This window comes from Ailuropoda melanoleuca, chromosome 8 (genome assembly GCF_002007445.2).
Source record: "Ailuropoda melanoleuca isolate Jingjing chromosome 8, ASM200744v2, whole genome shotgun sequence".
Classification (NCBI taxonomy): domain Eukaryota; kingdom Metazoa; phylum Chordata; class Mammalia; order Carnivora; family Ursidae; genus Ailuropoda; species Ailuropoda melanoleuca.
The window spans coordinates 36,027,041-36,047,680 of NC_048225.1; the positions used below are offsets into that span (position 1 = coordinate 36,027,041).

The 20,640-nt window shown below is 46.2% G+C and overlaps 1 protein-coding gene across 1 annotated transcript in view; it reads right to left on the reverse strand.

Annotated features, from left to right (window-relative positions):
* The window catches only part of LOC117803349 (angiomotin-like protein 1), a 115,036-nt gene that overhangs the window by 57,777 nt on the left and 36,619 nt on the right, over positions 1-20,640 (reverse strand). The window contains 1 exon segment of the mRNA XM_034666147.1: positions 16,669-16,719. Within this exon segment, the coding sequence (XP_034522038.1) occupies positions 16,669-16,719 (51 nt within the window).

Here is a 20,640-nt window from a genome sequence, read left to right on the forward strand (position 1 = left end):
AATCTTGGGAGTATTGAAAGCTCATACTTCTTGGTTGATTGGTTTTCTCAAGATTTCTTAGTAGCAGCACTACTGACATTTTGGACCAAATGAGTCTCTGTTATGAGGGACTGTCCTGGGCATTGGAGGGAGTTTTTAACAGCACCCAGTCGATGCCAGGAGCAACCCCACCTCAAGTGGTGGCAACTAATAATGTCTCCAGACATTGCCAAATGTCTCCTATGGGGTTAAATTGCCCCTAGCTGAGAACCACTGAGTCAGGTGAGTAATTAATGTTGCCCATTTACAGGTTCCCAAATTCTGACCATATTGATCATTCTGTTGAGTTGTTGGGTGAATCCAGTTGCAGACTAGAAGGAGGCAGCCTCAGTTTTGTGCATCCTAGAGTATATCATGATATAGTTATTTCTTCCTTTTCCTCTTTTCATGAACAAAAACTAATTAGGTTTTCCCTATTTCCAAGGATCATGTAGACACATTTGGGGGTTTTTTTCCCCTAAAGCTAGAATCATACTAAGTTTCTAAAACAACAGCAACATAAAATCACTATTAAAAACAAGGATTGGCATAGTAACTGGAGATAATTCAGGTCAGAATGTTCGTACTTTAGAGCCCTTGTCGCCGCCATTTTGAAAAGGGTGCCTGGGTGTTTTATTCTAAAAACATGCCCTTTCTGTTCTTAGCTACAAACAACAGTGAGAAGGATGGTCCCTCCACAACCTGTACAGCAGTTCTGGCTCTTTCTGGGATATGCACTAAAGATGACAAGTCTTGTAGTTTAAATGCCAAAGACAGAGAAGTGGGGAAACTTTCACCATTCCTAATGGCTCCCGCCACTCCGGGTAGTTCAATTCAGGAGAAAAGAAATTATTCCACAGCACAAAGTCAGAGTGGGGGGAAGAGTTAAAATTCACATCTTATCTGATAAGTTATCCACCCAGAAATCAGAAAGTATTTATTGTGTGTCAGCGATAAAGCCAGTATCACGCTAAGCAGAACAAGAGTCTTCAGAAAAGTTCAAGGTAGAGAGGGGAACAATTAGAAATAACTAGAAAAAACGAAGACCAGAAACAGAAGGACTAACTGAAAGGACTACCCGAAAGCACAATCGAGTTTGGAAGAAGGAGAGCTTCGGGAGAGCTGCAATGGTGCATTCATTCACTCTTTCCTTCCAAACATGTTATTGATTACATTGACTAATAAGCCACACACTCTGCCAGGTGCGTGAATACGCCGTATGGGCTCTGTCTTACTAGCATGTATATAAGTAAATCTACAGTTACACATTGGTCTATGTGTGATGAAGAACAGGAGCAGGGCGCAGTAACAGAGACTAAGGAGGGAGAAGGGCTGGAAAGGGAAGGCGTCTCCAAGATCGTGCAGAAGACCGGGAGAGTGTTGCAGCTGGGCAAACGGCATGTGCAAAGATTCTGAAGCAGAGAAGAGTTCAATGAGAGGGAAGAACTTAAAGGAGACAAAGGGAGGAGAGGGCCTGCAGGGATGGGCCCTGGAAGAGTTCCACAGGAATGTTACCAGTCTCCTCTACCCAGTGTCTGCGAATGGTCCCTTCCCAGTCAGCCTTTATGATGTAAGGTATACACAAGATGAGTTTCAAATTAAGTGGGAAAGAGATAAGGAACATCAGAAAATGAACAACTTGGGATAAATAATAACAAGAGGATCAAATGGAAACAACCTGAAAGTGAACTCCACAGTCTATGTATTTGGTCACAGTATCTACACAAAAGATGCAGTCTCTCCAGAGGCTTCCACCGAGTCCTACTTGAAACAGGAAAAGACCCCAGCCCCTCAGTACCAGCAGGACAGTGGTTCTGAAACTTTACCTGCATCATAGTCACCTGAAGAGCTTGTTAAAACAGACTGCAGTGTGGGGGGGGGGCACCCTCCCCCCAGATTTTCTGATTCAGGAGGTCAGGGCAGGGCCCCAGAAGTGCGTTTGTAACAAGTTCCCAGAGGTATAGGACATTTGGGGACCTATGTTTCCATGTGCTCTGAATCCCAGCCTAAATGAAGGAACAGGTCTCTTGCCTGTCGTAGAAGAATGATCAGAACCCAGTGTTCTGTCTTGAACCAGCATTCACGGAGTGGCGTCTCTTCTGTGCCAGGTGATTTCGTACATGATCTCATTTTATCTGGACCTAACGCCCTGCACAGTAGGTGCTATTATCCATGTTTTACACACGAGCAAAGAGGCTAGGTGAGATAAGGTGAATTTCCAGAGATCACGTGGTGCATGAGTGACAGAGTCAGGATTCCAGCCTGTTTGCAGAGCAGAGCTGTGCTGCTTCCCAAGCAGGTGTTTCTTCCTCCTGGGTCTCCTGGACAGGGGAGACGCCTCCCCATCCTTCAGGCCTCACCGCACCATGAGAAAGCACCATGCGGCCTGACCCTAGTGCCGTTAGTGATGAATCTAGACGGTCTCCATAGACTCCTGGGGGATGCTAGAGACCTGAACTTGTTACTAAGTTCTTCTCTTTTCTTACGGGAGGAAGCAAGAGCTATGAAGCACCCTCCCCAAAAAAAACACCATGCTAGATACGTGACAGACCAGCAGTACTTTCCCATCTGTGGCACTCAACACTGATTTAAGTATTCCAGAGCACAGGCTGAGGAGTCAGACGGACCTGGGACCAACTTCCCCTCTGCCACTTATTGGTTACATGACTAGTTAAATGACCTGACTTTATTAAAGTTCAGCTTTTCTTCGTTTAATAAGTAGTAATTACAGTAGCATCCACCTCAAAGTGTTGTGAGAAATGCATGAGTCAGTTGCATGTAAAGTATAAAGCTCTCCGCACTGTGCTTAGCAAGCAGCACACACTCCATAATTATTAGCTATTATTACTAACCTGTTATCCATTTTCTTTCAAAATATGGTCAGGGTAAGAGGAGATTTAATTGTTGTTGTGCTAGATACACAGTTTCTTTTTGTTTACATTTCTTGAATCTGGGAACATTTCATTGGTACATCCAGGAAATATGAATGATGGGCATCGTGATTTGAGCACCTCCCCTCCCCAATTAGGAAAAAATATCCTTATAGACAAAACAGGGAAAAAATGGGTTCGATATTTACGGTAATATAAAATATTAAGTAACCATTCCCAATGAGTATTGGTTGATGGAGTGACAGTAACTTCGATGGGAGATTGCGATCAAGGGGTCTGATGATCCCACTATGCCAAATGTTAGTCAAGCCGTGTGTGAGGCCACGTGCTCAGTTCTCAATGCCAGGTTAAAGGGAAATCTTCCTCACCTGGAGAGCACTCTGCAGATGTTGAGCAGGATGGAATGGAGAAAGCAGAGTGTATTCAGAAAAGTCCATTGTGTGGAGAAGATTAAGATACAATTTGATAGCTATCTTCAAATATTTTGGTAGCTTTCAGAAAGAAAGGTCGAACAGACTTATTCTCTATTTGCCATATAACACTCTAGAGCATTGTTTTTTAAACGGTAGTTGGCAACCCATTAGTAGAAATCAATTGAACAGGCTAAGCAGCATTTTAAATAAGTAAAAGAGTACATAATGGAAAATACCAGATGCAGCCAATCTAATAAGGGTAATTACTATCCCATACAACGTCTGTCTTAGTTATATTTATATTAAGATTTGTATGTGTGAGTCTCAATGTAAAATGTATCCTGATGTTGGGTGGCAGTAAGAAAAAATGTTGAAAGCTCTAGAAGACAAAACACAGACGACTGGGTGCAAAAAACAGAAAGTCAGGTTTCGGCTCCCTCCCTACAAGGGAACTGTTATAATAAAGATCACTGCTTAGCAATACCAGGCGGGGGGACCCCACACATACATCACCCCTCTGGTGATGATCTGCACAGGCTGAGGGCCGATGCCTTACAGAAGGAGGGCACTGGGTGTCCAGTCCTAGGAGGACACGAAGATGTTCTGACTCTCCAAAAGATAAAAGACTGGACCTGAGCTTGTTACAAGAGAGAATGGAGAAAATCAAAACCTTAATATCCATACTCCAGAAGCCGTGTGGCCTATCCAGGAGAAGGACTCGCTCTGTGTTTATATGTTATACAGATGGAGCATGCATCAAATCTCTGAAGTTGTTTAGGGTTTTTACTCTAGGAAGGATTAATTTCCAACATCCTTTTCTAATTGAGGTGATTAAATAACTCAGACATTAGCAATCAGGTCTCATGGATAGAAGCACCTAAATGGGGTCCTGTGCGGATTGAGTACTTGGTGATAGGAACAGAGCTGTGTTTTATCCCGCCCCCAGCAGGGTGAACTAAAGTCCAGTGCAAAGAACAGAGCATTCCCAGACGCTGCTCCCACACCTAGGACTCCAGATAAAACACATGACTCCAGTTGCGTTTGAACTGCAGAAAAGCAACAAAATTTCTTTAGCATAGTATGTCTCATATATTGCAAAGGACATGCAGATACTTTAAAAAAAATCATTTGCTGTTTATCTAAAATTTAATTTAACTGGGTATCCTATATTTTTGTTTGCTAATTTTGACGAACACCTGCCCACACAGGGTTATGTCCTTATACCTGCCTTAGAGGATTCCTCAGTCTCTCATTTGGTAAACAATGTGGAATGTTAGCACCAAGGAGCTGATAGTCCAAAAAGCAACATTGACGCTAATAATGGGAAAAAGGAGTGGAATTCAAATGAACAAGGTGCTAACAACTTTGTCCCACTGAACCCCCACTGAGCCAAACCTAAGGACCTTTTGAGAGTGGGACAGACTCCAATGAGACACCAGGCCTGGCCCAGTATTTAAGGAAGGAGTTAACGGGGTTATATTCCCACTTTGTAGAGTTTCCACGCTAAATCCCAGGCACACATAAGGGAGAAGACTCAGCTTCCTTCCCCTGCTCTCCCTCATTTAGCACTCAGCTCCGCGATCTCTAGAGGACAAGTTGACTGTGGTTCTGTGGCGGCCACCAGCTATTTTAAGACAGATATGATGCTGTTCATGCCTGGTACACTTGCTCTCTTGCAGGTCATGCTGGGAAGAATGGATCTCCTCCAGGAAGCCTGCCTGGCCTCCTCTCCACCTCCATGATTGAGTCAGGTTCCTCTTCTCTGGGGTCCCAGGCCCTCCTTGCGTACTTCCCTGATTGCGCTTACCATAATAATAATAATTACAACCACTCACGGAATGCCAACTATGCGCTAAGTACTTTGCATATATTATCTTATTTAATGCCTCCCAATTACCCTATGAAGCAGGTATTTGCACTCCCATGTCACAGATGAGTAAACTGAGGTCTAGAGAATTTAGATAGCCCACTCAAGGTCCCTGGTCAGAAAGTACCCAACAGCTTGGAGGAGCCAGATCTCCACCTGGTAAATTACCACCTGGTAATTGGTCTTTCTCCCTGACTTAGGTCATCGCTTCTTTGAGGAAAGGATTGTGTCTCTTCACCCTTGTGCCCCCTAGCCTACCTGCAGTGCACTGTTGTATGCAGGACTGTAGACGGGTCAGCCCATATTTTTACAGTCACATAGACCTGACTGCAAATCATGGTTCTGCCAAGAATCTGCCACTGAAGATCAAGAGTTTGGGTTCTCCAGAAATGGACCCTCGGCTCTTTGGGCAACTAATCTTTGATAAAGCAGGAAAAAACTTCCGGTGGAAAAAAGTCTCTTCTAAATGGTGCTGGGAAAATTGGACAGCTACATGCAAAAGAATGAAACTTGACCACTCTCTCACACCATACACANTAACTCAGCTATCAGAAAGAACGAGTTCTCAACATTTGCTGCAACATGGACGGCACTGGAGGAGATAATGCTAAGTGAAATAAGTCAAGCAGAGAAAGACAATTATCATATGATTTCTGTCATCTATGGAACATAAGAACTAGGATGATCGGTAGGGGAAGAAAGGGATAAAGAAAAGGGGGGTAATCAGAAGGGGGAATGAAACATGAGAGACTATGGACTCTGAGAAACAAACTGAAGACTTCAGAGGGGAGGGGGTGGGGGAATTGGGATAGACTGGTGATGGGTAGTAAGGAGGGCACGTATTACATGGTGCACTGGGTGTTATACGCAACTAATGAAGCATGGAACTTTGCATCGGAATCCGGGGATTTAATGTATGGTGACTAACATAATATAATAATAATAATAATAATAATAATAAAAAGAAATCACACAAAAGTATAAAAAAAAAAGAGTTTGGGTTCTCATAACTTAGTCTGGAACTGAGGACGGTGGGTTAAGAACCCTAGCAGTGAAGAACAGAGCTGGGCTCAAGCCCTGGCTCTACCACCCACCAGGTGGGACTTGGCAAGTTATTTAATTTGTCCAAGCTTCAGTTCCCCATCTGTCAAATGAGGGAAATAATAGTACCTGCCTTACAGGATTGTTTCAAGATTGTTTCCTTAGCAGCATACTTAATACATGGAAAGCGCTCAACAAATATCAGCTCTTTTTATTAGAGTGCATTTAAAACTTCCATTTGAACTGGAGTAAATAAATTTTGGTTAACTACTGGCATACATATTGCAAGTTTCAAAATAGTTTTTATTCAGGAGATCAGAATTTGGGGAAAATAAACCCCGTCATGTAAATAACTTAGGGGAAACTTATTTTGAAAAGAATTAATCAAAGGAGAATTTAGTTTTTTTAATGTGTATACAACACTGAAAGAGTTCCCAGAAAAGGAAAGAAATATCCATGAGAATGTCACCCTGGGAGTGTGGGATCAGGGCTACCATGTTCACTTGTGTAGGCTGTTCACTGCACAAGAGTGCCAGGCTGAGGGAGTGAACGAGGCAGAGGTAGGGGGCTGAAATCCACCTTGCACTCTACCCACTAAACCGGGAACCCTGTCTCTGCTCTTCATCCGCTTGGAAGGGATGATTTTTTCCAATTTGTTCAAAGGCACTGTTTGAGCTTGTGGTGGCTCTGGCTTTATACTTTTGTAGTTGATTCTTTTTCCATTTTCTCTTCTTTCAGTGTCACTAGGCGAGCAGAATAGGAGAGGAGAAATGGGATGGAGTTCAGGGAAGGAAGACATACCTGAAAGTGATGAGTCAAGTGGGGGGCAGGGAGGAGGCAGCAAAAATTGATAACATTTACTAAATGCTGGACATTTGTCAGGCACTGTCCTAAGTGCTTTAGATGCGCTAACTCATTTGATCCTGTATGACAAGGGGAGACACTGGAGGTGAAGGCAGTGGGTGGTCACATGAGCTACACCCACACGAGGGTCCCACAGGGCAGAAAACCACCTGGCATACCCTAGACCACAGCAAATGTTCAGAATCTGGAAGCCCTCTTTTGAGTATGGGGGGAAAACGGATTTTGGAGCCAAAAGGGAACTATTTCATGTTAAGGACACAGTCTTAAGTTCCCTGGCTGGACAACCACAAAAGCTACAATACTGGACTTTTCTTTTTGGTCAACAGCCAGTGAATAGCAAACCTCTGGGGGACAGAAATGCCAGTGCCCCAGCAGGTTACACATCCCAGCAGTAGACCTTCATCATTCAGCTCCCCTGCAGCCCCGAACTTTCTGTAGGGTTCATTTCAGACCAGATTCTGCACCCACAGGTCCCTTCTCTATTCTCTTAAAAACATGAAGTTTCTGTAAAATATTTACTGTTAAACAGAGACCTGAAAGCAGCTATGATGTCCACTGTTCCCAGTAGAGTTAAAAAGAAAAAAAAAAAAAACCCTCTGAGTTTGAAAATAAATCTTGCTACCAGGTGGTCAGTAATCTTGCCAACTCTGGATTTGGGGGTACAAAGGTCATGGGAAGAGGCGAATTAGGCAGAGATAAATATATATACATATTTGACATTAAAATAGCCACACATGTGTGCCATGATGATGAATGTCTGTAACTAGTGAGCCTGTGGGGAGAGTGTTTCAGCAGCCAGCACACAGCTAGAGACAGCAAAACCACCCCTGAACATCTGTTTCCCCCATTTTGCCAAAGAGCAGTCTTTTTTTATCCTTTTTTATAATTTGACCTGTTCCATTTTCTGGCAGAAGGCCCTAGCAAGGCAAGCACTGCTTTTGCTGTCCATATTCCAACTAAGATGGGAAAAGGGAGGAGGGAACAAGAGCAAGAAGGGGGAGACAGACATAGAGAAACAGAGGCACAAATGAGGCAGGGAGGGAGACAGAGAGCGGGGTGGGGGGACAGGAAAGGGGGAGGAGGAACACAGAGAGAGAGAGCACACAAGAGATACCAAATCACTTTAATGTGCCTACCCTGAGCGAAACTGATCTGAGAAAAATATAAACAAAAAGGACATGTTCCAGACTGATCATCCAGTAAGAACATGACCCAGAAATCATAACCACAGTACTTCTGAGCAGATTAAGCTGGTTACTTAACACTTTCTATATTCCAGGAGTGCTTAAAATCGATGAAATATTATTATTTATAGGTAGTCACATTGTGTTTAATAGTCAGGAGTAACTGGACACAGGCTTAAATATTTCTAATAAAAACACCTCTCTGGCAAAGAAAATGCCCTTCCCATTTTCCTGTGTAGTGTGTGTGTGATCCCATTATTCCATATCTGCTTCCTTGCTCTTTCTTCTGTTTAGCCAAGGTAAATAACCGTTTATCCCCAGAATGTATTGTCATTTCCCTTTCCTGCTCCCTCCTCTCTCCCAGCTAGAACACCCTGAACTAAGGCTTCATCTCCTGGGCCTCATTTTGTGAACAAACCTCAGGAGCGAGGCGGTGAAGGCTATACCTGAGCCTGAGCCCACCGGTTGGTAGTCCCGCTGTCAGAGCTCTCCCAGCTCCTACTACCCGGCCCCAAATCACGCTGCTGCAGACGTCTGGTTTCCTTCAGAAACAGCATGAGCACCATCAGCACCGGGAAACCACAAGAGGTTTCCCGTAGCAGGGACTCTGGGCTGTAATACAGAGCAGGAAGAACAGGAAGTGGATGAAAGAAGAAGCTAGAAGGAGTTGTTCTGCTTGTTGCTTCAGATCCCATCATGGAAAATTCCTTTGGAGCATACTGATCGTTATTTGTTGGTCTAAAAACCAACAAAAATACATATATATAGCTTTGAGCACCCACCCTTCATGCATGTATTCAGCAAATATGTATAGATATGTACTGCCAGGCGCTGTACTAGTTCCTTCTACATAATTTATTGCCTTCAGCCCGCAACCAAATCCCCCTGGGAGGAGGGCAACTTGTATAGTCTCCTCCCCAGGAAACTGAGATTGGCTCTGCAGCCAGAGATGCTATTTTTTAATTAATTAATTAATTAATTAATTAATTAATTTACTTGAGAGACAGTACAGAGGGAGAGGGAGAAGCAGACTCCCCACTGAGCAGGGAGCCCAACGTAGGACTCCATCCCTGAACCCTGGGGTCATGACCCCAGCCGAAGGCAGCCGCTTAACTGACTGAGCCACCCTGGCACCCCAGAGATTATATTTTTAATCTAAGGTTTGCCTCTAACTAGCTGTGTGATTTGGGGAAGATAATGTAACCAGTGCGAGCCTCTGTTTCCTCCTCCATAATATGAAAATAATTTGTTCTGCTCCCTGGAGCCGTTCTGAGGATGAAATGAGCTGATACCCCAACCAGATCAATCATGGAACAGACTGAGTTGCCCAGATTTAGGCAACTACACCCATGGTGAACTCTTCTGTGGCTGTTCCGTGGGAGCCAGGAGGCTGGCCACACCCTGCGGCAGGGTGAGGTTTCCTGTGAAGGGAATTGAACTTCCCGCTGTCAGTCATCCTGAGAGAAAGCTAAAGGGGGGGTGAACATTCCCTCCCTCTCAGAAGCTATGTTTGGGGTTGGGGTAGGAGGAAGGCAGGACAGAAAGGCTTCCAAGGTTGGAGAGATCTGGGGCGGATCCCAGGCTGGGGTGACTGGCCCTGGCTGTTTGGAGGCCAGCCAGCGCAGGGCAGATAGCCAAATCTGATCCCAGACCCTTGGTGGGTCCAGGCTTGTGTAGTCATGAACAGGGCCCAGGCCCACTCTGAGGCTGAAAGAGCACAGAGAAGAGTGGTAGCCTCATCCCTGCGGCCAGCAGACGGTAGGACACTGGGAAACCAGCCAGACTCGCAAGTGAATGCCAAGCCTCTAGGTTCTGGTATGAGCAGGGGCGCAGCAGCCATGGCCAGCATCGTGTGGCCACTGGTTTCTGAAGAATAGAGGACATGGAGCAGTTAACACGATGTCCACGGGCCTCAGTGAGGTGTCTGGATTCTAGCTCCCCTGGCAAAAACCTAGAGCAGCCAGAACTGACTGTGAATGCAAATAAGCACCCTGAGGCTTCTTGGACGTAACATCGTAACATCGGAGGGGAGCCTTAGAGAAAGACTTGATCTGTTAATCATATGGGCAGGCAAATCCTCCGAAGCCAATATATTTGAGGGCATTGATGTGGGTGACATGATTCCAACTCCAAGCTGGAAAGCTGGGTAGACAGTTTATACATGTAAAGTGCCCAGCACAGAACAGGTGAATGATAAGCCCAACATCTTTCTCCTTACTCATCCCCATAGAATGGGAAGGAAGAAACTTTGGATGCAGGATACATTTGACTTGTAACAGATCTGTTCACAACTCTCGAGTCTTGCTGTATCCCCCTAACATAGGGTGGGGGAGGGCAGATGAGAGACAATCTTATTTAATTCATATGCCCGATTAAACCTTTCGGAAGGTTTTGACCATGCTTGAAGGCATCAGAGCACTTGCCTTGGGACATGAAACCGGTGAACAATTAATGACGGTCGCTGTATTCAAGCTTTAGTCTACAATGCATTCACTTCTCACCCCCATGGTCTGAGGTCAGCACTATTATCATCCCCATCATGTCAGCCAGGGCCCTAGCAGGAAATGGACAGTGTGCCCGGATTGTGCCTGAAGAGGGTCTAATGAAGGCCCTGCTGACAACACTGTGCCAAGCAGGGTTAAGGGAAAAGAAACGGTGAAGAAGCCCCCTAGGCACAGCCATAGTGGGGAGCCACTGCCACCCTAGGTCAGGAGAGGAGATTCCAGAATCCAGCAAGATCTGATACTATAAAGGAGGGTGACTCTGGAGGAGCAGTGGCCTAGGACAACACAGCCTGCCAGGAAGGGAATAAGTACGCTGACATCTCTTTCTTTCCACCGTCCCCCCACTCCCCACCGTGCCTGCATATCCTGCCAGTGCCTCCCACTGGCCCAATCCAACTAGAAGCCAGATGATACATTCCAAAAGGTATGTTTTTCAGGGCACAGAGCAGAACGGCAAAGGATGGTGAGTGGATCTGGCAGAGCATCAGAAAGTAGCTGACACATGGTTTTACAGATTAGAAATGGAGATCTAGATTAAGTCATTTGCTCAAGGTCATGAAGCAAGTAAAAGGTAGAGTAAAATTTAAGCCCACACAGTATGACCCCAAGTCCATGTTCTTAACCACTAAGACAGGTTTCCTTTAAAAGCTTAATTACCCAGCACCGCTTTCTGCCTGTACCCTACCCAATCATTCTTCTGTTAACAGACTCTACCTTACTCCCACCCAAATTTCCCAGTCCTCTTGGAGCTAGGTGTGGCCACCTGACTAAAGTTCAGACCAAAGGAATGTTAAGTGAAATGATGTGCCTAGACTGCAGGTTTGCCCTCCGTTTTCCTTCTGTCCTTTCTATGGACCAGAATGCGGACGTGATGGTGGGGGCTGAAGCAGCCACCCTAAACTCTGGAAGCAACACTTCAGGACGTCAGAGCACAACAAAGCCACCACAGCAGCACTGGACTGCTTAGGTTATACTCTAAGTGAAAGAGAAACTAACTTGCTTCTTGTTTAAGTCACTGTCATTTTCGCCTTTGTTACAGCAGCCAAGCCAGTAACCTAAATAATACAGAGACCAAACACCTCCAAGGCCAGAATGTGGCTCCGTCACTGTGCTTTGAACAATACGACTGATAGAGACGGCTGGTGGTCATCAATGTAAGTGTTCTTCCTGGCACATTACTAGACTACATTTCCCATCCTCCTTCATCTAGGTGAGGCTATGGGACTAGTTCTCACCTTTGGAATATGAGAAGTGAACATGTTACCTCCAGGTTGAGATAACTCAACACTAGACTATAACGCAAGCAAGAAACACCGCTTTGACCATGCTGAGCCACTGACATTTGGGTCTGTTTGTTACAGCAGTTCACCTGTCCTGACTAATTCATCCTTAATGAGCAGCTGCACTCTGACAGATATAAATACTATATTATCCAGAGCTGCAAACTCATCTCATATCTAAGGAGGGCAAGGGGGTAGGCTGGTAAACATTTAAGCTATTATTTTAAAGAAGTTACACAAATGTTATCATTTACTCTAATAAAGCCCATACATCCTGCTTGAATGAGGAAGATAAAAGTTGCATAAGAAAACTCCTTCTCATGGTATACCGACCCTCAGCGAAGTTAGCCCTGGTGGCTCCCAAGAATGCTGTGTTCCAGAGCACTCCTTTCGGGACTCACAGGGAAGTTCACAGGGTCTGAGCACAGACAGCAGCAACTGAGCTCACTGAGGCATGCCAGAAGGTCAAGCAACCCCAGAGGGCAACAAATTAGGAAAAGTGAAGGGAACATGGGACCTGTCTGCTTTTGGATGGTGGGAGGGGATTTGCCCCCCATTCTTTCTAACGTCCACACTTTCTAAAATAAGCATGTGTTATTTTTATACTAAAAGATGGTTTTAAAACTTTGACTTTTAAGAAAGGTAAAAAATAAACTGGATAAACCTAAAGAAGGAACATAAAAGAGAGATACAGGGCACAGGTCAAAGGATTCAGTCCCCAAGGCATGGTTATGACAAGCAGAGGGGCCAATCTTAGAGACATGCACCTGAGAAGGCAAAGTATCCCAGGATGACCCTCATTCACTTGTTCAACAAGCATTTGCAGAAGCCAAGCACAATGTGGCCACTAGATTTACAAAGAATGAGGTGGCCACCATCTAGTGCAATAGCTCACAACCATGGCTACCCACTGGAATCACTCAAAATTTTTATTTTATTTATTTTTTAAGTAGGCTCCACACCCAGTGACACAATCCTGAGATCAAGACCTGAGCTGGAATCAAGAGTCAGATGCTTAACCGCCTAAGCTACCCAGGCACCCCAGAAATGTGATTTTGAAAAAACACAGTACTAAAACACTGATGGTTGGGACCACACTGCAAAAATTTCTGATGTAGCTGGTCGGGGTGAAGGCTTGATCTCAGGACTTTTACTGTGCTGGGTGGACAACCACCAGGAGGACATGATACATGGGCTTAGTGTTGAAAGAGGGATAGGAGAAAAGGAGAAGAGGGAAGGAGAGCATGCAGGTACAGGGAGCAGAGCTGAATTTAGAGGACTGCCCCTTACTCAAATATAACTAGAAAATTAGAGCAGGTGGGGGTGTTGCAGATCATGGAGGCTCTCCCATGCCTGACCAAGTACCTATCCTCTAGGTAGCGGGGAGTCAAGAAAAGTTACTAGACAGGGGCAGACATGGTCACATCTGGGTTCATTTCAACTCTCCAGGCACTCCTTCTTACCCGATCAGACAGCCAGCACTTCTGCCCACAGATGGGACTATAGAAAGGCAAAGAAGAGGTATGGGCTTTGCCCCCTCAGAAAATGGCGCCATCACAGAGAGAGGGCTTTTTTCTGGATTCTCCATCATAGACAGCCTTCAATACGGTATTCATCTCGAGATAGACTCTTGTCTCTACTGCCTTTCCAAAACCTCCTTTTATCATAACTTAATTTCATTACACGATCTTGCTGCAACACTGAGAATAAACCCACTAAGGGGCCAGTGTAGCTCATTTGGAGACTTAGATGAAAATTTGGAGGTAAAACTGACCACCGATCACGCCACAAGAAAGTAGTGGGGTTGCCTACCAAAGGCCACAGATAGAAAACCATTCCACATGCTGTTTCAGGGACAAATCACTAAATAATTCAATTGACCTGATCACCATCCCTGAGCATCTGTTTTGGAGACCAGGTAAGTTGCAGAGAAACTTCTAGAAATAAAAATGGTATTCATTAGTAGGTGGAACAATTGATAAGAGCCATTCCATCCTTCATGCACAGGAAATAAGTACCTTTCAAATGAATAATAATAATAATAATATAACAGCAACAAGCACTTCCTGAAGACCTGCACATACAACACATGGTACTAGGCACCATCTACAACATCCATGCAAGGTTTCCATTTGGGTTGAGGAGATACCAAGGCTCAGAGCAATTTAGTCATCTGTCCAAGGTCACAAGTAAGTGCAATGATAAACTAAGTTTTTGCTTGTTTATTTGTTTATAAAAGGGGGGAGGGGCAGAGGGAGAGGGAGAGAGAATCTCAAGTAGGCTCTGCACCCAGCACAGAGCCCAACTTGGGACTCGATCTCATCACCCTGAGACCATGACCTGGGCTGAAATCAAGAGCTGGACGCTTTAACCTACTGAGCCATGCAGGTGCCCCTCAAACTAAGTTTTTATGACTTCCCTCTATCTTCTTCAGGTCCCTAATATTCTGGCCAGGGGTTGATTCTGTGATCATCTGTGTTTCAGAAACAATGGCTACTTGACAAGCTCATCAACTGCTGTAAGAGGCATTGTTCCCACTGTGCTTCTAAGAAAAGCACCAAAAACTATCATGACCCTTTCCAAGGGAGAAATGCCAGCTTCCTCTTTGATCTGAGCAGCATGGAAACAATGCAGTCCCATCCAGTGAGTTCCTCTGCCGGGGAGAGAATACCCCTTTGGAGACACCATACACGCGAACAGCATGGCACATGATTATAAATAATAAATACCCATAGCTATGGGCCTCCTTTGGCTTACGGTTCCTCGCAGCATCTGGATGACACCTTAGAGGTCAGCAGACACAACCCCAGCTTCTCAAAGATGAGAAAACAGGCTAGTTACCATATCTATTAAGGATGATGAAGCAGTGAGAACTTTGGTGTCAGGCTCTCAGACTTGTGTTTTCTATTCTCAGGCACCCTGCAATCTCAGAGCCCAAGAGGGAACCCCACAGTTCCTGTAACACTCTCCTCTCCTCATGAGGAACTGCGCATTTCCCACAGGGGAACTGAAGAGGAAGAAGGTTGCTTTCTTATTCTCTCCTGAATATTGAAGGGCTTTCTTATTGAAGTTGCTTTCTTATTATCTACCACTTATTTGAAGGGCTGCCCCTATTTATCAGGGCTGCAGCACTGAGGACAGTCCAGTCTGTGGCTCCCGGAAGCAAATATGGAAATGAAACAAGGTCAAACACCTGGGCCTTTCTGGTACATAAATCATTCTGTGAATGCAAACGAAATTTAGGAGTTATACAAGCGGTTTCTCAGAGCCAGGAATGCTCAGCCTGCCACTGCTTACACTTACCTACAATTTAAGAGAACCACATCACTTCTGTCACAGTGTGGAGTGCCCATGGTGGTCTCATTAATACACAATTACACACAAGTGGAGCAGATCACCAAGAATCTGCCCTCTTAATAAGTCACTTCATGCAAAGCTATGGTTTAGATGCCATTTTCATTTCATAAAAGGATTCGCTATAGCGAGCCTTTAAAAGCTAGTTTTGTTTATGCATTTAATCTATGATTCCATTTATAGAGATATGATTGCCTCACAACTTGTCAGAAACACGTCTTCTGAACAAAACAAGGTACTGTCTGCTGCCTCAGAATGCCACTCTTGATCCAGACCTATTCTGGGTGCCTGGCTCAGAGAAATGAATGGAAGTCATTGCTGAGGTGGAATTTTACTTCAGGTGGAGTGGGATGTGGTAAGGACATACATCCCAGGAGGAGGGCTGACCAGAAACCAGGCTGAGAATGTTACTGTGGATAAACATTTTCAACAGCTGTCATTCCATGCTAGGAAGGCAAGCTTTTCAAGCTGGTGATAAGAGAACAGCAAGGACAGATCTGACAGCCCAGATTGTTAGCAGCTAAACTAAACCAAAAGGTGGGGGCGGGGGGGGGGGAAGAAACCAACCACTGAGCCACCAAAGTGAGACTGGGTGGCAGGAATATTTAGAGGGATCCTGACAATGCAAATTTCCTTCCCTCCGCAAAAGGAAGTCTGTCTGTGACAGGAGTGTCGCAGTTCACCCACCACAAATCTACAATTACAGGGACAGGCACCACCACAGGAGGACGAAATGCCCTATTTATTCCCAGACACCTACAGGCTGAAGGAGGAGCAGAAGGCAAGGAGGCACGCAGCTCCCAGGTCGTGACTAGACCACCGTTTGGGACCCTCGACTTGGTTAAATTCAGGTTATGGACTACCCTCACGACGTCCTCCTCGGGCAAGGTACTTAGCTAGGCAGAGCCAGCCACCAGCGCGCCCTTCCAGGCAGGATGAGTCCGGCTCTTCCAGAGGCCCCAGGTTGGGAAGTTTGCTGTACCTTGCTCCTCCGAGCAGCACCATCGACCTGGACACACACACACACACACACACACACACACACACACACACGCCACATCTGACACTTTCCCCGCCACCCCAAAGTACACGCACCGAGAAAAGGCCATTTCCCCAGGGCGAAAGAAACGTGACCCCGGAGAAGCATCTCCTGCCGCCTCTCCTCCTCCCCTGCTGCTGATTGTGAGTCTGCGTCCCCAAACTCGCGGTTCTCGGGAGGAATTCGGAGAAAAGGCAAAAGGGCTAGACTTACCTAACTCCTCCGGGCTGTAGGGCGCGGGAGAGGCTTCCACAAACTCACTGTCTGGAGGAAGAAAAAAAGCAGAAAACAAAAACAGAATCGCAATCATTCAGGGCAAATCGATCAAGCATCTGTTAACCGCGCAGGTCCCTTAGAAAAGCGCGGGTTTCTCTCTCCCAGAGACGGGAGTTCGTGAACCCGGGGGCCAGGCGGGGTTCGGGACACCCGATCCAAGGCGGGTAAGAAATTACCAAAGAAACTTGCGGGGACAATTCGGACTGGGGACCGAGCGTCTCCCAGGCTCGGGCAGGTGCGCGCCAACTTTCCGCAGGTACTACCCCGCGGGTCCCCGCGCCGGGCGCGCCGGGCCGCGACCTCATCCTCCTCCTTCAGCCCGCGGGGCGCATCGCTGCGGCGCCGAGAAGCCCCAAAGTTTCGCGGCGGGTCCCGGAGGCCCGCGGGCGCGCGGCAGTCGGCGGCGAGCTCCCCGCGCCCACCAGGCCCGGGCGTCCCGCGCGCATCCCCGCCGCCGGTTGCTAGGCGACCGCAGCCGTCACGCTCGGCAGCGGCGCGCGCGCTGCCTCCAAATTCCCTGTTGGAGGGTGTCCTCCCCCGCCCCCATCCCCTTTGACCATTTATTTAAAACTGGAGCATAACCATTTCTAAAACGATTCCTGCCTTCTTGTATGACGTCTGCCCTACGCCGATGCTGGGAAAACCGTTTGTTCCGGGCTTCTCCCGGGGAGATGATGCAGGATTTTCAGAGCTTGAATCTGTCTTGCACCAGGGGAGAAGGAGCTTCGAGTGCCCCCCTTCTTTCTGAACCTGAATTCTAACTGTAGTCCAAGCAATATTTCCTCCCCTTAAGAGACCACCTGGTTCAAACAGCGAAGGTAGTATGTCCCCATTTTACAGGTAGGAAGATTAAACCTCTGAAGTTAAGTAACTTAAGGATAGGACTGCACAGCATTGTGATTGTGTGTGTGTGTGTGTGAGAGAGAGAGAGAGAGAGAGAGAGGAGAGAGAGAGAGACTGAGGAGAGCAGAGCAGTGTTTCTTCTACTCTGTGAAGAGTTGAGTGGTTTCAAATACAGGATATAGATACAGAAGTTATGATCTGAGAGTCCAAGATGCAGGTCCTGAAGTAATCCATATTAGATTGCAGGAACTTCCCTGTCTGGGTCCATGGCCTGAATAACTTGGGCAGATGCATTTTGTATTTTCCCCCAGGACTGACTGACCGCTCTGCCTGGCACAGCTCTGGGCTTTCGGGATGTGCTCCAGCGAAGCCCGCCCTGATGCCAGGAGGAGTTAAGAGGAAGGAAGGAGTAAACTTGGGAAATGGTTATCCCTTCTCCATCCTTGTCCTTGGAGACTGACAGCAGGAGTCAACAGTCTGGGCAACCTCCCGGGAGCCGTCTACAGTCTCGGAGTGACCAGATCACCAGCTGCAACAGCCTGAGGGCCCCTGGATCTGTGCCAGTGTGCTCCAGTTCCGTAAACACTCAGCCATCTTTGGGCTTTCCACTGTCAGCTTTGGGTTTACAAATTACCTGGGAGGACAGAAAGAAGCCCCTGTGGCCAGCCATTGCTCAAGGAGGAACGCCGGGGAAGCAGGGCGGGGCTTCATCCCTGAGCTGCCTAGCTTAGCCCTCTGTCCTCTTCTCTTTTCCCTCTCTTGACAATCAGAGCTCCCAAATCCAAGAGGTGAATGTGCTGGGTGAATGTTTGCAGGCGTCACTCCATCCTCTCCCGCCTCCTGGAATCCTCCATTCGCCCTCGGGAATTCATGGTTCATCACCAGCACAATCCCCCATATCCTCAGCCTCTTCTCTGTTTTGTCCAATTTCTTACTCTGATCCAAACCTGACTCTCCCGGAATATAACACACCATGTTACCCACCACCTCTGCTTATTGCAGCCATCTCCAGACCCTTGGGTTATTCCACCTCATTCCTTGAAGATACGGGTTCTTGGATCACTGTCACTTTCCCCAATACTATTGCTGCGTATTTCTTATTTCCACATCTACAGAGTGGATTCTTCTCACACTCTGGTCTCTCACCTCTTCAACATTATCTTCTTTCCTTGACCTCCTCCAACTATCCCAGCTCCCTCCTCTCACAGTGACACCATCCATAATCTCAATATCAAGCATTCTTTTCTCCACCCACCACCTCCCACCTTTCCAGTCTACTCTGTTATCTTAATCCACTGTCTCTTTGACCCTCACACCACCTATGATTTGCTTATCCCATGACCTTTTCTCTGTCCCTTATTCTCCTCATGACTTCTCTTACTCCTTTATCCACCTTGGTTTCTGGGTTATTATCTTTTCTCCTTTACATACACTTTCAGATTCATCTCCCCCCGCCCCCATTCTCCATACTTCTTACGCCTTAGATTCATCTCCCCCCACCCACTATCTCCATACTACTTACCTGGAAAAACCACAACCTTGATAAAATCTGATTCTCCACTTTCTATCTGTCAGCACCCAGCTAAACACAATTGGAAAAGCACAGCATCATGCCTTATTTTCAGTTCATGATCACTGACCTCAAGTGGACCTGTGTACAGCCCAGCCATCCCTCTCCATTTGCCTGCACTATTTCTCCTTCTCCTCTCTCATTACTGTGGGTGAACCATCTCTACTCCATCTAAGGCCACGTCCTCCATTACGGATCAGATCCTGTCCCCTCTCATGTGGCTTTTCCCCTTCCTACCTAAATCACAATTTTCCTCTAGCCTAGGTCATTCCCACCAGTATACAGACATCCTACTATGTTCACTCTTCCTTAATGCTGCATCTCTCCCCAACTACTGCCCCCAATTCTCAGCTGCCCTCTACAACAAAATTCATCAAAAGAATCGTCTACACTCATTGTGTCCACTTCCTTCTTTTGCTCTTAAAGGCAAGCAAGTTTCTAGTTCACCACTCTTCCAAAGTAGGTCTTGCCGTGGTCAAGACTGCCTTTGCCATTGCCACTTCCAATGGTCATTTCTTGGTCCCAATAGCAGCTTTTGATCCACTGATCGCATGTGTGGGTGGACTCAGGTGCTTGTCTGCAAGACTAGTCTCCTCTGTTTCCCCATCTTATCAAGAAGCAATTAGTCTTTGTGTTCTAAGAGAGATGATCTATGGAAGACCATGGTTCCAATGTCAGTTCCACTACTTGTTAGTAATTTAATTTCTGCAAGCTTTAGTTCCTCTAATAATGAAAATAATAATCACACCCAACTCATAAGGTTGTGTGGTCAGAATGCAATAAGCTAATGTACTTAGAGCCCCCAGAAGAGACACTGTCACATTGTGAAAATCAGGTAATATATTAGTTATCATTGGATGGCAAGGTCCTTTATGGCCAGGAAAAATGGGCTCTTTTCTTTCTTTTAACAACTTTGAGTTGCTGAAAGCAGTCCCTAACCACAGAGTATGCTTCAAATTAAGGGCAAGGTCACATTGCTCTGACTTTTTATTGTGTTCCCAGAGTCGGCTTGCAGGTCAGTTAGATGGAGGTGGGAGAAGGGTTTCCCCAGGGGAAGAGCAAAATAAATGTCCTACGTGGCAGGTAGGTTCTGGAGCCTGCCAAACTCTTCTACTCACAGTGGTATCCCCTTCAACTTGTTCCTATAAACGGATGCCTTATAAGCCAAGAAATCTCCTTACGGCACTTTAGTTATTTGAATTCCCTGATCACTTGGAGGATAATGAGAAAATATGTTTCTTGCTTTGATATTTGCTGTTGAAAAAATTAAATATATGATTCCAATCTCCTATCTTAGGAAGCTGAGCAGAGCAGACAATAATATTTCCTGTTACTCAAACAAACATTTATGGGGACACACCCACGCTTCCAGGACTGTGCTAAGTACTGCGGATGCAAAGTGGACCGGAACGGGCTCCTGCCCTCCTGCTGCTTCCCATCTAATAAGGGATTCCATGACAGAGGCTCTCACAGAACCTCAGGCAGTGTCCAAAGTG